The 14,873-nt window shown below is 42.7% G+C and overlaps 1 protein-coding gene across 5 annotated transcripts in view; it reads left to right on the forward strand.

Annotated features, from left to right (window-relative positions):
* Window positions 1–239: 239 nt before the first annotated feature.
* The window catches only part of insyn1 (inhibitory synaptic factor 1), a 47,513-nt gene continuing 32,879 nt past the window's right edge, over window positions 240–14,873 (forward strand). The window contains exons 1-3 of one of the 5 annotated variants that reach the window (XM_044194583.1): window positions 240–990; window positions 1,421–2,148; window positions 2,762–3,137. In XM_044194583.1, the coding sequence (XP_044050518.1) occupies window positions 2,994–3,137 (144 nt within the window). In that variant the 5' untranslated portion in view covers window positions 240–990; window positions 1,421–2,148; window positions 2,762–2,993. Of the gene's footprint in view, window positions 991–1,031; window positions 1,239–1,420; window positions 3,138–7,668; window positions 7,720–14,873 lie in introns of those variants that run through there. The other 4 variants (XM_044194555.1, XM_044194564.1, XM_044194573.1 and 1 more) reach the window with 4 other exon arrangements.

The raw sequence follows: 14,873 nt of genomic DNA on the forward strand, positions 1-14,873 counted from the left end.
GTGGTGGGGTTATGCAGGGCTGTTGTGTTGAAAAAAATGCTGATGAAGAGGACGGGGGAGAGAAAAAGTCATGCTGGCCCTCCCTCCCTATTTCTGTCTCTCAGTCAGATGAGGTCATCAAACACCAACATGCTTTGTATATTAATGATGTAACAGCCAGGGATTTTTGGACACCCCGTCCCCAGAGACTGCTTGGCTGGAGACAGAGAAAGACTTCATCTTAATTTAAGAGAGATATAACACCGGCAATAGAACTGTGACAAAGGCTAGATAGGCAGTGTGAGAGGAGATAGTGAGGGAGTATAGACACCAGCAGAGAGGAGAAGACAGGAGAGGAGCGAGGCAGAGGAGGGACCGCGATACACTGTGCCTTTAAAGCACCAAGCCCCTCCTCCACAGAGCCGAGCAGAACAGCCGAGTGGTGCTGGCAGGAGCCTGAGTCCCACGATAAACTCTGGCATCAGCTTCCCTTCATCCGGCAGTCAGCGAGGACACAGTGAGGGCGCAGGGGCAGAGAGACGGGGACGGAGAAAGGGAAAGAGCAAGAGTGACAGAAAGGGAGGGGAGAGAGAGACGAAAACAGGCAGATAGACAAAGAGGGAGAGGCTGTCATAGGAATCACACAGCTCCTTTTTCACAGCAGCAGCTCAGCCGTTCTGTCTTGCTGCCTCCCGATGCAAGCGAACGCTGATGGGGATAACGGGTGGCGTGTTTTCAGCAGCACAGTTAACTGAGCGATGGTAGCGGCCGCGGCGGCTTCACAATCCCAAGCAGGAGCTCTCCTCGCCACTCTGGCTGTTAGTCATCTTCAGCCTCCTCTCTCCCTTCTCAGAGTGCTATCAGGGCCATTCATCGTTCCCATCTCATGCCTCCTGCCTCCACCTCCTCCTCCTCCTCAGCTTCATCCTCCACTTCTACTCCTCCTCTGATGAGCCACAGCCTCAGAGTGAAATAACCCTGCTGATAGAAGCTTCTCTCTCTGTCAAGACAGTAAGTAGGGGAGGGAGGGAGAGAACTGCGAGTGTGTATGTGAAGGAGAGAGTGTGTGTGTGTGAGTGTGAGACAGAGAGAGAGAAAGAGAGGAAGAGAGAACAGCAAGGCGGCGAGAGGAGAAGATGTCAGTGTGTGCGACAGAGGGACTGCTAAAGAACCAGCAGGTTGTGTGTAGCTTGAATGATCCTGCTGTGCATGGACAGTGAGCTCTGGGCATAGCAACAGCAAAGTGATGCACAGGAAAGGTGAGTAGGTGTGTGTTCTGGTGTGTGTGTGTGTGTGTGTGTGTGTGTGTGTGTGTGTGTGTGGAGGTGAGGCAAGTGCTGCTGAAGCAAGAGATGCATTTTAACAGCAGCTAGAAATCGTCAACGCAGTTAATTCTTGTCCATCTCTTAGTCTCCTTCACTCTATTTCTGTTCCTTTTTAGGCTGCTCTGATTTGGAGAAAGAGGGAGGAATAGAAAGGAAGGGAGGATGAGACACGAGAGAAAAAGTGATTGCTTTCCTTCCTGTCTGTTCAGGTGCCATGTGTGATTGGCCAGCGCACCCTGTGGCAGTGGCATTGCCCTGGATTTGGCGAGAAGCTCTCCCCGCTGCTTGTTCTCTGGGGCTCCTCTGGGAAGCTTTCTTAGGATTTATCTCGTCCTGCTGGATGGCACGGAGCTCTCTGCCTCTCTGAAAAGAGTCCACAGAGAAAACATACACTACACGGATAAGAAGTAAAATAATTATCCAATCACAGCACAAGGAGGCAGACCAGGTTCCCTTAGCAACAACTGAAGAAGAGAAAAGAATCCACTTCTCTTTCTGCTCCCTTGGTTTTTGGGCACACCCCTGTGGACTGCTGTGGGTCAGTGTTTTCTGAGAGGACTTGGATAGTGCTGTTGTATAACACAAGCTGCCACCCAAATTCCAGGGGAAGGTGCTCATTCGCCCTCCAGCCCCCTTGTAACTGTGTTTCACCGACACCATGATTTTTTTGTTATCCCTCCACAAATTCTCATCACAAGTCACGTTCCGCTGGCTTGTAAATCAATTCATTCTGATCCCACGCCACCTGGAATAAGCCCTGCTTTGGGGGGAGACTGGACACTCTGTGAAAAGAATCACACGTTCCTTCCTCCTTTTCATGGGCAAGAAATGAAGGACAACATGAGTAAGTCATCATATGCAAAGAAAATGGATGTGAAGCAAAGTTTATTTTGAAATGAGTTTCTACTGACATTCTTTTTATTTTTCCTGGAGGAGGAAACACCACACTGCACAGAGGAATATCCCCTTTTTCCACACAGGATCTGTCCTTTCTCTCTTAAAAGACAGTATCCTCACTGAGGGACTATATTTAGAAGGCAAATCTTGTCCCCGCTGGCCAATAATGTAGAACACGATCATTTTGAAAATTGAGCCACTGCTGGGAGTTCTATTTTTCTATCTATGTTGGATAGCTTTCTCTATAGAAGGGTTAATACGAACCCCTTTTCTGCTTTCACTTTTGTATGTTAGCCTGCCATTATGTCACTGTGTTCCACAAAAAAGATTGTACAGGACGAGTGGATGAGGGAAAAAGTCTCTTCCCTGTATAGACAGGCATTTTAAATAGCATCTCCTCTGGAACAATTTCAAACACACTGACACATGAGATGAGTTGGCTCAATACGATTATGTAAGAATTTCATACCAGCCTTAGCCCATGTATTTTGCCTCTTCCTTTTCCATGGATTTACAGCGTTTGACTTTTCCCATGCTCATTTTCTCTTTGTTTTTGGAAGCATCTACCAGAGGGCATGGATGTCAGAGGGTGACCCTGTGCCGAGTGTGCGGGCGAGGCAAGGTGTTTTGGCTGCCCAGGTGCTTTTAAGATGTTGAGGTCTCCCTGCGTGGCCGGGGCCCCTGTTCGGATCAGTAGCACTGAGGCTCCTTGTAGCCAAAGACATGGACCCCGACTCGGTTCCCCCACGCCCTCAGCCTGTTGGCCACTGGCCCCACGTCGCCCTGTAAAGGATGTCCCTCAGCAGAGCTCCGGCCCGGGACACCTCTGAGACCCCCAGCCCGAGAGAACGCATCCGCAGCCACATGAAGATGGTGATCAACCAGCTGGACGGTATCCTCAAAGAGCTCAAGGATGTGGCCAAGGAACTCCGGGAGGTGAGGTTCAGAATCAGGTTACACATATCAGGCATTTGGGGGGATTTAGAGAGGAACAGGGGAAGGAAGAGACGGAAGCAGGGAGAGAATGTGGGTGCCAGGTGGGTGTGCTTCTCAAGTAGGCTGCATTTAATTAAGTGTAAAAATCTTTTCACAGCATGGAGATTTTGATTAAGATTTGAAAGTGATGAGATCTCACTTTTTTTGTTTTTGTAGCAGGAGGATATTGTTGATTACAACCGCAGCAAGGCAGTCTTCCTTTTCCAATCAAATAATTGCTTATCGCCAATTACAAATGTCCTTCATGTGTTCAGTGGTGTCTTGTGTGAGGTACAGTAGATGTGAAGGGCTGTTGAAAAGCAGTAAAGCCAGGCTAAAAGGAAACACAGAGGCAGGCTTAGATAAGATACAAGACTTAGCGCCGCAATAGTTATATAACCATTTTGTTAAGGATCAGCTGGATTCCTACTGTATTTTTGCAACTGCCATGGTAACACTGGGAGGTTTGTGTGTGTGTGTGTGTGCATGTGTATATATGTACAGTACACAGTTTGAACAAGGATCAGCAAAGAGAGACACTGTGCGTGTACATGTGTTCTTACATGCATCTACAAGTATTTGGACTAAAAAAAACTGTGTGTGACGGCTGATAATCAGTACATCTGTTCATGCATGTGGGAGTGCAAAATGGCCCTCATCATGTCTTTGGTATCTTCCCCCAGCAGTGTCCTCAAAGCTGGGAGCTCTTCTCACAAAGCTCCTCCAAAGAAAGAGATAAAGGCAGATAGAGAGACAGAGACAAATGAAACCTGAGCAAACAGTTGGGTCTGACCCATCCCACATCCTCCAAGCGCATCACATGATTAACCTCCAACCTGTTTCTGATCAGGGATGCAGAGGGAGCGTATGTGTGTGTTTGTGTGTGTGTGTGTGTGTGTGTGTTTTTCTAGATGTGTTGAAGGACTGAAATGGGGGATGTTAGTGCATGTAATGAGGAGGGAGGTTTGAAGCTGCCATAACCCCCCCCGCCCCCAAACTCCCAGCTCTGTCCCACTCACCCCGCTCTACTTTATGTACTTGCACAGTTGGAGGTGTAAGGGCACAGCTCACAGTGAACCTCCTCTCTGGTGAGCAGGAGAAGCCGGCCTGCGAGCGGGAGTGATTGATGATTATGGGACAACTGCAAGTGAAATAATGCTGGCTGGAGCTATTTATAAACAAAAACACGGCCTGTGCCTCTGCCAGCTCCAACGCATATTACCATTCTTATCCCAGACCCTATTAGAGAGGCCTCTGCACAGTGGCTCAAATGTCATTTTTTATTGGGAGAGCACAATCCCACATATTGAAATGGCTAAGGAGTCATATTAGCTGCAGTGGCGGTCATAATGCTGGTATCAATATCCTGCAATTAACTGACCTGTGAGATTGCAGACTGTGTCAAAGGGAGATGAAGAAACAGAATCAGTGTAGCACCATCAGATGCATGGAAGCCTAATGTTCCATAAAATCTCTGATTCTTGGCCACATGAAAGGAACAACATAATAGATAACAACTGTCACATAAATAAATGATGAATTGCCGTGTGAATGTGGTGAAATAAATAACTCAGTGAAGGAGCAGTAATGACTGATTATCACCCACAAGGTCTTTGGGGAACTGGAGATACTGCAGTGCTCTGAGGAGTTAAAGCTGACACTCCAAAGCACGTAGCTGCCCAGAAATGACGAAATGACTGGTCTGTTACTATACTTACTTCACAGTACTGTTTTCATAGCTCAAGATCAAATACGTACAGTGACATTGTGCCAATTGGACAAAAGCTGAAACCAAAAATTGATTTAAATACCTAATTTCAAACCCTTTATTAGTCACAGCGCTATAGAATCTGCCATCTGTCCATTGCCTCAAATATACATACACTGCATACTGGAGTGTCCATTTGGTCTATACCGAATTACAATGTGAAGTTTTGGGAGGTTTTCTAGTCAAGTTTTAGCTGTCTGGTCTTCATAGCCTTATGCATCAACCATTAAAAGATTTTTTTTAGTCCATTAGAATGCAAGGAATAATACTTGTATTGCTACAATTTAAATGAGGATTTACTAAGTTTTTAATTTAATAAATATTTCAAGTCCCGAGGAAAAATTTAACAAGGCCCGAGGGGAATCTCACATCCACAAAAGTAGGTGACACAGAAAATTGTTTAAATAAATTTTAGAGATTGATTTGCCAACAGTGCACGGTGGCAGAGCGGCTACAGCTCCTGCCTCCCAATAAGGAGATCGTGGGTTCGTGGGTTCGATTCCCGGACCGGACCAACATCACACAATCTCTCTGGGTGGAGTCTGCATGTCCTCCCCGTGTTACCGTGGGTTCTTCTCCGGCTTCCTCCCACCGTCCAAAGACATGCATGTGTAGGTTAATTGATAACTCTAAATTGCCCGTATTGAATGAATGTGTGAGTGAATGGTTGTCTGTCCTTGTCTGTGTCTGTGTTCGCCCTGCGACGAGTTGGCCACTGTCCAGGGTGTGCCCTGCCTAAGGCCCGAAGTCACTGGGATAGGCTCCAGTCACCCGCGACCCCCTAACGGGGACCAAGCGGTAGAAAATGGATGGATGGATGGATTTGCCAACACTTGGCTTGGTTTGTGAGAGGTCCAGGGGAAGGCAACTAGAGTACCGCTGCAGATTTGGGATGAACAAACATGAGAATGATCCATGTACAATGTGGTATTAGATAACAGATATTAACAAGCACCAATAACCAAAGTGATTAAATATTGAACACAGTCAACATGATGGTATAAACTAAGAAAATAATACACATGTACAATAACCAGTCCTTTTAGAAAGGACTGGTTCCCCAAAGTGGCTTGTTTTTCCTCATAAAGGCACATAAATCTTAAAAAGAGGTCACCCATGGGTCTTACTTTTGTGTCTGCCAGAATTAATCATCCTCATTGCCCCTTCCCTGGAGAACAAGTGCCAAGTGTTCATCATTTGGGCCACTACAAACACTCAGTCTAATCGAACCTTGTGGTGAACCTATCATTAAACTTTAATCACAGTTACACTGTAAATAGAAACTGTTTCCTGTGTGGCATGGCATTAAGAAATTTGGAATACTAAAACACAGAGGACATCTCCAGAGAAAAAAACTTGCCTTTAATAATCTCATATTCTGCACACTTATATTTATTGAAATTTTAGCAAACACTCAGCAAACAGCCATTTTGAGGGAACCTGAGAAATGAGCAATAATGAATGTTAAATTAAAAAAGCAATACCAAGGAAATGTGAGGCCTGTGCTTTTTTCAGTCAAATCTTCACAGAACACAGCAGATTTATCCATCCTAGTACTCTGGTCCCTGAGAACATTAATGCTGGTTTTGTATTTTACCAGGTACAGAGGTAACTGCAATCATCTTCACTAAAATCAGCTGGTCTACTGTGAATTAAAATCTACAGACATTTAGCAACCCATGCCATGTGGCTACCTTCCCCCAAGCTAGCAGATAAAAACATATTAAATTATAGGCTGTCACTAAAACTTTGCATTTACTGTATTATACTGAACACATCTATATACCAATAGTATACATAAAGCTGTTTTATTAGAAAGATCAATTTAAGTATGTAAAGCATTACAGTTGCTTGTCCATGCTACAGTACAGTCTCAGGCAGTACATCTCCTTTACATGTCAAAGAAAAATGTAACACAGAGCCTGCATAGTTTTTCAAGATTGCTCCCTTCAAAAGCCTATTGCAGTCAAATGCATCCTGTCTTACTTGTGAATCCCATTACAGGCTCCATGACAGGTAAAATGAGAAGGATCTAAAGGAAGGACATTGGAAGGTAACATACTGATAAACTATTCCATTTGTAATAATAACACTGGCGGGAGTGGCAACTGTAGAGGAAATAATTCATTTAGGTATCATGTCAACCTTGGACTTGGAGGATAAACAAGGGGGGAAATGGCACCAAACAGAATGCAAAGCAACCCCTGAAATTTCTGATGTTTAGTTCTTCCTTTTGTTAAAACTGAAAAAAGGGCAACTAAGGAAACACAAATGTAAGAGTGCACTCATGTTGGTCATTAGAGAGATACAGACTGGTAAATTGAAAGAATTTAATGACGCGCTATTAAAAAAAAAAACTGAGACTGGGGAGAAGAGGCAGTGGCATGGATTGGGGGGAAAGGGGTTGGCAGTGAGTTACACATCTTTATACGGAACCAAACAGGAATGATGGACTGTTATTATGTGGATGTAGTTATTATACAGAATCATACTATGAGCAGACGATGCTGCACGTCTGTGCTCAGCTCAAGACAAATGAACACAGGGAAGGCAATCAGGACTCGAGAATTAAAGCTCCAATTGAGAGGAGTGAATATAAGCTGGACAAAGAGCAATTATCAGTTTTAGAGTACAGCATGTCCAGGACACTGGCCTCCATCAGTCAGTCTTGTGGTAGTTGTCTGTACATTCTCATCATAATGCTGGCTTACTGTTTCTACTCAGCTGCAGGCCTGAAGACAGAGGAGGGAGGCAGCAGGAAAACACTAGTGTCAGGTAAAAACTGCATCCTCCAAATGTCAGCTTTTTAGGAATCAAGTTCTGAGTAACAGCTATATTAATGAGTCTGGCCACCACGCAGTTTTAGAACTATATAATGGATTTTTGAAAGTGTGTCATGAATGCTTTTGATCTACTGAAAATCACCTGTGAGTAGAAGCAGCATTTCAGGTTTAGCTTGCGTCTAGAACAAACAGTCAACTTTGTGCTTGACAAGCTTAGCTCACCACTATGCAGGAGCACATCTCATTTAAAGTTACAGTCATCCGTGGGCACCATGGCAGACACAGTGGCACAAATGGGCTGGTCTATTCAATTTCTATTCATCACCCAATACCAGCCGCATGATCCCACTGGCCTGGCTGTCACATCAAGGAATTTGTGCTAAAATGGAGTCTGTCAAAGAAAACTGCTATGTAAATGATTTGATCAGAAAGGCTACCGTGTGGCACTCTTTCATGTCTGAAGCATGCTTAAATGCTGCATTGTTAAAGCTTGGTGTGGAAGGGGACGTATCCAGGTAACAGCTGGCCCCAGATCAGCCAGCCAGCGGTGTCTCCTTATCGAGACTGAAACCAGTTATGACACATCCACGTCAAGGGGGGAACCACGGTCCCTCTCTGCAGAAGCTGCGCTCAGCACTGAACCAAATCTGTTCCAAACCCAGAGGCAGCCCAAGGGAGACCAAAGCCAAAATCAAAGAGCCATTTTTTTTTCTGCAGGGGCCATATCCTCTCCTCACTCTGTGTTTCCCCCTGCTGATGCTACTGCTGAGCAGGGCAGGGAGCAAAAAACTGCCTAGCAAGAATCATTCAACATTGTAACCATGAGGGGGACTCCAGTAATCACTAGCACTTTCACTCAGGGAGTAGAACAATATAAAGCACGGCAGGTAAACACACTCTCATTCCATGAAATAGCTGATCCTATTATTAGGGAATATTTTGGGAAACGTTTAAGGGCATGACAAAGATATTAGGAAATGCGATGATTCCTGTGGGGAAAATGGGTCATTGCAGAGGCGCGTGATATAATAGAATAGAATATTTTAAAACTATTATAATAATTATAGTAAGTAATTATTGTAAGCATTCGCAAATTCCAGATTTACCCTCAATTTATTACTTGGGTTAAATCTTTACCCCAAATTAAGTAGATCTATCTTTATAGCCACAGAGTTGGGAGAATATAGGGAAAACATTTACACTAAAAAAGTGCTTCTACTGTGCATGTGCCAACATGCTCAAGTAATTACATTGTAAATGAAAAAAACTGTTTCATCAAACCATTAACGATGACTTGATATGGCTGAATATCACATCATTTTGGCTGGAGATTGTTGTTCTCTCTGTTTGTCCAAATGAATGCCTACACTCAGAAATTACAATCAGTCACAAAGCTGTGTCCTGGTGGATCATTTCCCACAAAGCAACCATTTTGACTTGGCCACCAGTGTTCTGGGTTTGCTGCCTAGTTGACCAAAGCCCAGTGATCTCCATTGAGGATGGCCCAGCCTGTTCTCCACCAGAGAATCCATTTACTTCAGATTAAGGCAGGGTTTGGCCCAGTGTCCGACCTGTGAACATGCCGACCAGCTGTCCTTGCAGGCAAACAACACTCAGTGGGCAACGCTGAAAGCTTAACCACTCACAGAGGAAAGTACCCTTCAACCTGACATACCTGGGCCAAAGGGTTTCTTCTCATTAAAAGCCATTTGGAAGAAATGACAAGTACCCGCCTGCTGTGTCTGTCAATTTGATCCTCCTTGCCTGACCTCTTTTGTGTGTGGAAATTAAATTCCTAAATTAAACTTGGTGACGTGCCTCCAGCGGAGTTCTCTTTGCTCAGGAAAACAACAAGAACAAGGTACCTCAAGCCTTATCTATTCTTCGCTGAACACAAAACACCCTGCCATCTCCACACCTGTGTTTCTGCCTTGAGCTGAGCTCCACATAAATTTGTCCGCACTTGGAATGAATCAGAGGCTCAATTATTCTCAGGACTGATGAAATACTGCTTTGGGATTTGAAGTAAAATGTCAGATCGTCTCTTGGTTGAACTGATTTTAAATAGATTCTGACCTGGCCACAGTCATGCTCATGTTTGCTAGTACAAAACCATCATGGTGACCCCAATGACTAACAGATAATCTGATACAAATATAGCCCATCACTGCATTAATGAAAGGAGAGGATATTAAATATCTTGTGCGTTCAGCTGTTGCTTTTACAAAGACTAGCTTGCAATGGTAGCAATATCAGAATAATCTTTAATTCCTAGATCCCCATATTAAAAAGTAAGCAGTGTTAAGGACTGAAAGGAGAGCAGAAAAGGGAGGGAGTAGCAGTAAACAATGGGTTAAGACTTTAGCAGCATCTAACCTTGACAGCTGTGGAGAGAAAAAAAAACTGCACAGTGCAAAGCATTCCCTTGAGCCTCTTTTACCTAGCGTTGCTGTGGAGCTCCAGCTTCTTTAGGATGCAGGCCCAGCATATTGACTAGCCCATCATGCCTGTAAGACCCATTGGATTAGCTGGCCCTTTGAGCTCTGCCTCCCTCCACGAACCCTGCACTCAGCATAGACTGCAATGAGGGCTTTAGGTTGGACCTCTGCTGAGGTAAACACTCCAAAAATTGCGCTCGTCTTGCTCATTGATTTTTATCAACTAACACGCCTACTGTGGGCTAGTTACAGATAAAGCAGTGAAATTTTCTACCATTCAAGTTTGTTCTTTGTGATTCAGCCACGAACCCTTTTGCTTGTCCCTAGGCAAGGATAGAGCTGAATAGGATGAAAAAGGAGTTAAAGGCAGAGCAAGGAAAGAGAGAGAGACAGAGAGAGAGAGCGAGATGAAGGGTGGATGGAGATAATGGTTTCTCCAGCGGCACAGAATTGCGACAGACTGGGTGGAACAGCTTAGATCAATTGTTGCAATTGTGCTCGTTCGTGGGCGTGTTTAGGATTGTTTTGGCCTATCTGTGTGCTGTGAATAAAACCAGTAGGCTGTAGTTAATGGTGTGAAAAATGGCATCCATCGAAGTGCACAAGCAGCCTCCAAGAATAGCTACATCATTTCATTGTGTCAAAGCATACTGTATGCAAAGGGACAGCTTGCTCTCTATTAGGCCATCACACTGACTGTCTCTTTTACCAGGTGAGTATATTCATTTTTACCCAGAGTAGAGATGCACGTAAGGCGTAATGAGAAATACAAATTAATAATGTGATCTGACTTTGAAGAGATGATACATTTTCCTCCATTTCCGTAGTCCGTGTAAGTGCTCAGGGCAGCGTGGGCCAACCCACTCACCGGAGTAGCAGCTTAATCCAGCTACAATCTCTGGAACTGTGTTATACTGAGGGATCATCAGGAGGCTGTTTTATCCTTTCTTTTATTTTTAGCCGTAGTCTGTGATGCATCATAAATCAACCCAGTTTCGAATAAGATTGTTCAGATTTAACCAGCAGAAATAGCTGAACTGAGATGGCACACAACCGAGCATCTGTATCCTCTGGCCTTAAAAAACTTCAAAGCTTTTTAAGGTCTTTTTAGGAATTTCAAGTTTATGCACACAGTGTGTCCAACCTGACATAACGTTAAGCAGGTGCTCACAGATAACTTATAAGTTACGTTTTTAGTGCTATGAATATTCAACATTTATAGTAACTGAACCATGGAAAATGATATTGCATCTGGTAGTTTGTTCTGCGTGGTGAGAAAAGTTGCTGAATAACAGAATTATGTTTGGCCATTATTAATGGCTTGCTAGTTAATGTCAGCTGCTGAAAGAGTAGTAAAAATAGTTTACAGCATTTGGTATAGTGGAAAGGTTGTTATTTCCACAGTTATTTATTGTAAAATGCTACATCATGTGTCATTGGTCACTTTATTGTAGCACTCTAATGAATTGTGTTAAAACATGTCTAAAATTTGTCATAATTAAAACATATTATATAGATTAACACTGAGCATGACAACTTGTAGAATCAATGGGTCCTTATAGTTTGACACATTAAAAGTCTTTGTCATTTATTATGATGCCTTTGTATTATTATCTCAAAACACAAATGTCCAATGATTATATAAGGAAGTTGTCAGAGTTATACATTAGCATAGACTCTGGTCATTTATTACTAAGCTCATTTCCCCAAGCATAGTTTCTTTCTGTCCTGAAAAAACGGAGGACAAAATAAGGACACATCGCCACGGAAAACTCATTTCTAAGGTCTATAAATTTTGGCACAACATCTGCTAGGTTGTCCTGTCTTCACTTAGACTTGATTGTGTTGGAGTCCAGACAGCAAAACCGCAAATTAAAAATCTTCTCAACTTTGCAAAAATGTTTTTAATTATTTCAGCTGTATTGTTGCTAAAGCAATGTTACTATCAGACATGTCAACAGTATGTCTCTGAGGATTTGATAGTTACATATTTGGATACTTACATTTTCACATTGTGCTGAGAAAACTGTACAATGCTAAACAAGTAAAATTCTGTGGAAAAGTCGACAAGGAACTAACACCCTTCCCATTATTCAACAAAATTTTAGATAATGACATGAACTTGAGTAATAAAATTATTCTATTTTTAATAAGTAGTTACAACAGGGTACTTAGGTTACTATATTGAACAGTAATTATAAATTGTTTATTTTTCTGGCAGCAATGAGAGCAGCTGTGGTGTTTTTTTACAGAGCAATACAGCACCAATTTGCAACAGGTGCTCAGAAAAGAATTACTATAAATAAAACTGCTTTAACATCTGAAGTCATTTCAGCAACAAAATGAAATAGGATCTTCAAAAATGCTGACAGAAAAACACACATATGCTTTCTGATGTTTCAACAACACCTCAATTATTCTTCCTCTGAGTTAGTAGTTTAAAAGCCAGAAGTTAGTATTTCCAAAAGCTAGCCAGGAAGTTGACTGTTCTCGAAGGATATTTTTCCCCCAAATTAAGCTAGTGCTTACTCCCAGCCTGTGTAGTGCTCCCATGAAGCTCATAAATAAAATGGCAACTTTAAGGTTTTTGTTTGTCCAATGTTATAAACTGTTGAAATTTAAATTGGCGTAGCTTGTTGGGAGTAAGCACTGCCTTAGAACATGACTTTAGAGGGAACAAAGTCTAAGCTGTATAAGTATGTGCATGTAAATTGGTCTGTTGAGGTTGAAGTGTAACTTTGGCCTGGATTCATAACAACATTTGCGAATTTGACTTTAATTAATAAAAGTTGCAAGATTTTTTCAGTTTGTCTTCAATTTTGTAAATACTGCAGAGAACAGACACAACTGCAAGTTCTGGCAAATTAAGCAGGGATTGGTAGAATTTGCTTTAATTTCTCTGATTGCGAGATCTCAGACTCCTGGAGGGAATAATAGGCTAATACAGAGGTAATGCACCTTGCCATGTGAGCAACAAGACTCCAGAAATGCCAAAACATTAAATTCTCTTACTGGGATTTGTTTCTAATCCACCTAATTAATGCCAACTAGACAGAGATCCATTTAACATTTAAATGTCATTAATTTCTTCACTTTGTGAGGAGCCTGTCTGTCTGAATATCAAAGCAGGGTGTCTAAGCTTGGCCCAGGGTGTCCTAGTTAATCTACAATTAGTCTACTGACTTTAAGTGAGTCCGTACTTGTTTTGGGTATGGATATTGTTATCCTGCAGTAACGTGGCCACCTGAGTATTGCAGAGAAAGTGCTGGAGATATTAATCGTCAAGAAAACAGTGAATGCTTTAAACACTCATCATAGACAGCTGTACTAAACCCATGAATCACAACATGTTTAAATTTACATGGAAAACGAGCCAAGTAAAACATAGTGACACACAGAGCTGCATCAAGGTGTAGCACCTGTTCACTCAGGAAGCCTCTTTGCATGCTGGGAGTTGAGTGCATAAACGGGGAATAGGAGACTGTGACCAATGATTAGGCAGGTTCCTACATTTCTGGGGTTTTCTTTGCTTCAGATTATCATCCGGCTAGGTCATTTGGCTAGGTGGCTAGTTGTTGGCTTGCAAGTTAGATTTTCTTGGGGAAGATCCAAGGGGAAGACGTCTATCCAACATGGAGCAAGGTTTGTGTCACTAAGTGTTGGTGAAGCAGGTGTTGAGGCTGCAGGTTAATAAGTTGGCCATGATAAGGAGTTATACTTCCAGTATGAATTCAGCGGCGGTTGTGTTTCTAAACGAAGAATGCTTTTTGCTCAGCTTATAAGTGACCTTTGCCATAATGTTTGTACATGTTTCACCACAGTCACTGTGATTTCCCGTAAAGGGCAGCACCTTAACAATCTCTGAGTCTAAGATGTAAAACCACAAAATGTAACCCTGTTGAGCTTCTTCAAAGACAGCTCTCCATGTTTCTGGAATCTCCATCTCTCTTTTTCTCTCATTTCCGTGCCACTGGCAGCACACACTCTGCCAGTGGCACGGCATGGATGGCTGCCACCACTCTCACTGTCAATAGCATGACAACGCACCACCTAATGCAGGGCAGGGTAAGATGAAAGAGGCACAGCAGAGAGGACAAGCTAATTATTCAGACACACAGCTAAGAGCAGATGGGGACAGAACATGTCAACAAACTGTTTGGGTGATTAATATTTTTTGTCATCTGCGCAGTCACCTGTGCAGTTGGCAGCTTATGGCCAAGATGATGAAGCCCAAGATTTCTGACTTTTATGCAAAGTAGACGATACAGCAAGGTCTACGAGGGTGAAAAATATAATTAGACTTTTTGGTCTGCTGTTATTCTCAAGGATATTAGGTGGGGATGGGACTGCAGGTTGATGTGGGCTGCGGCAGACCGTGTGCTGCAGGTTCTGATTAGAGAGAAAAATCCTAATTATGATTATGCAAAAAGCAGATTGGAAAAAAATTAATTTACTGATGAATTTACTGATGAACATGCATTAGCAAATTCCCAAGGTTAATAACCTTCTGGACTTTCTTCTTTGCTTCCAACATTGTCCCTGTATTTTTAGTGAAAATTATGATTTGGTCCATTTGCTATATACAGTATTCAGTAATTTATTATTTGAATTCCATAGATTCCTGATACCTTTACTGATATTAATAAATTATATTCTTTTTACATTTCCCTTTATTAGTATCCAATGTTGTCATGGGAAGGGTCCTCAT

Source organism: Siniperca chuatsi, linkage group LG1 (assembly GCF_020085105.1).
Source record: "Siniperca chuatsi isolate FFG_IHB_CAS linkage group LG1, ASM2008510v1, whole genome shotgun sequence".
NCBI lineage: Eukaryota > Metazoa > Chordata > Actinopteri > Centrarchiformes > Sinipercidae > Siniperca > Siniperca chuatsi.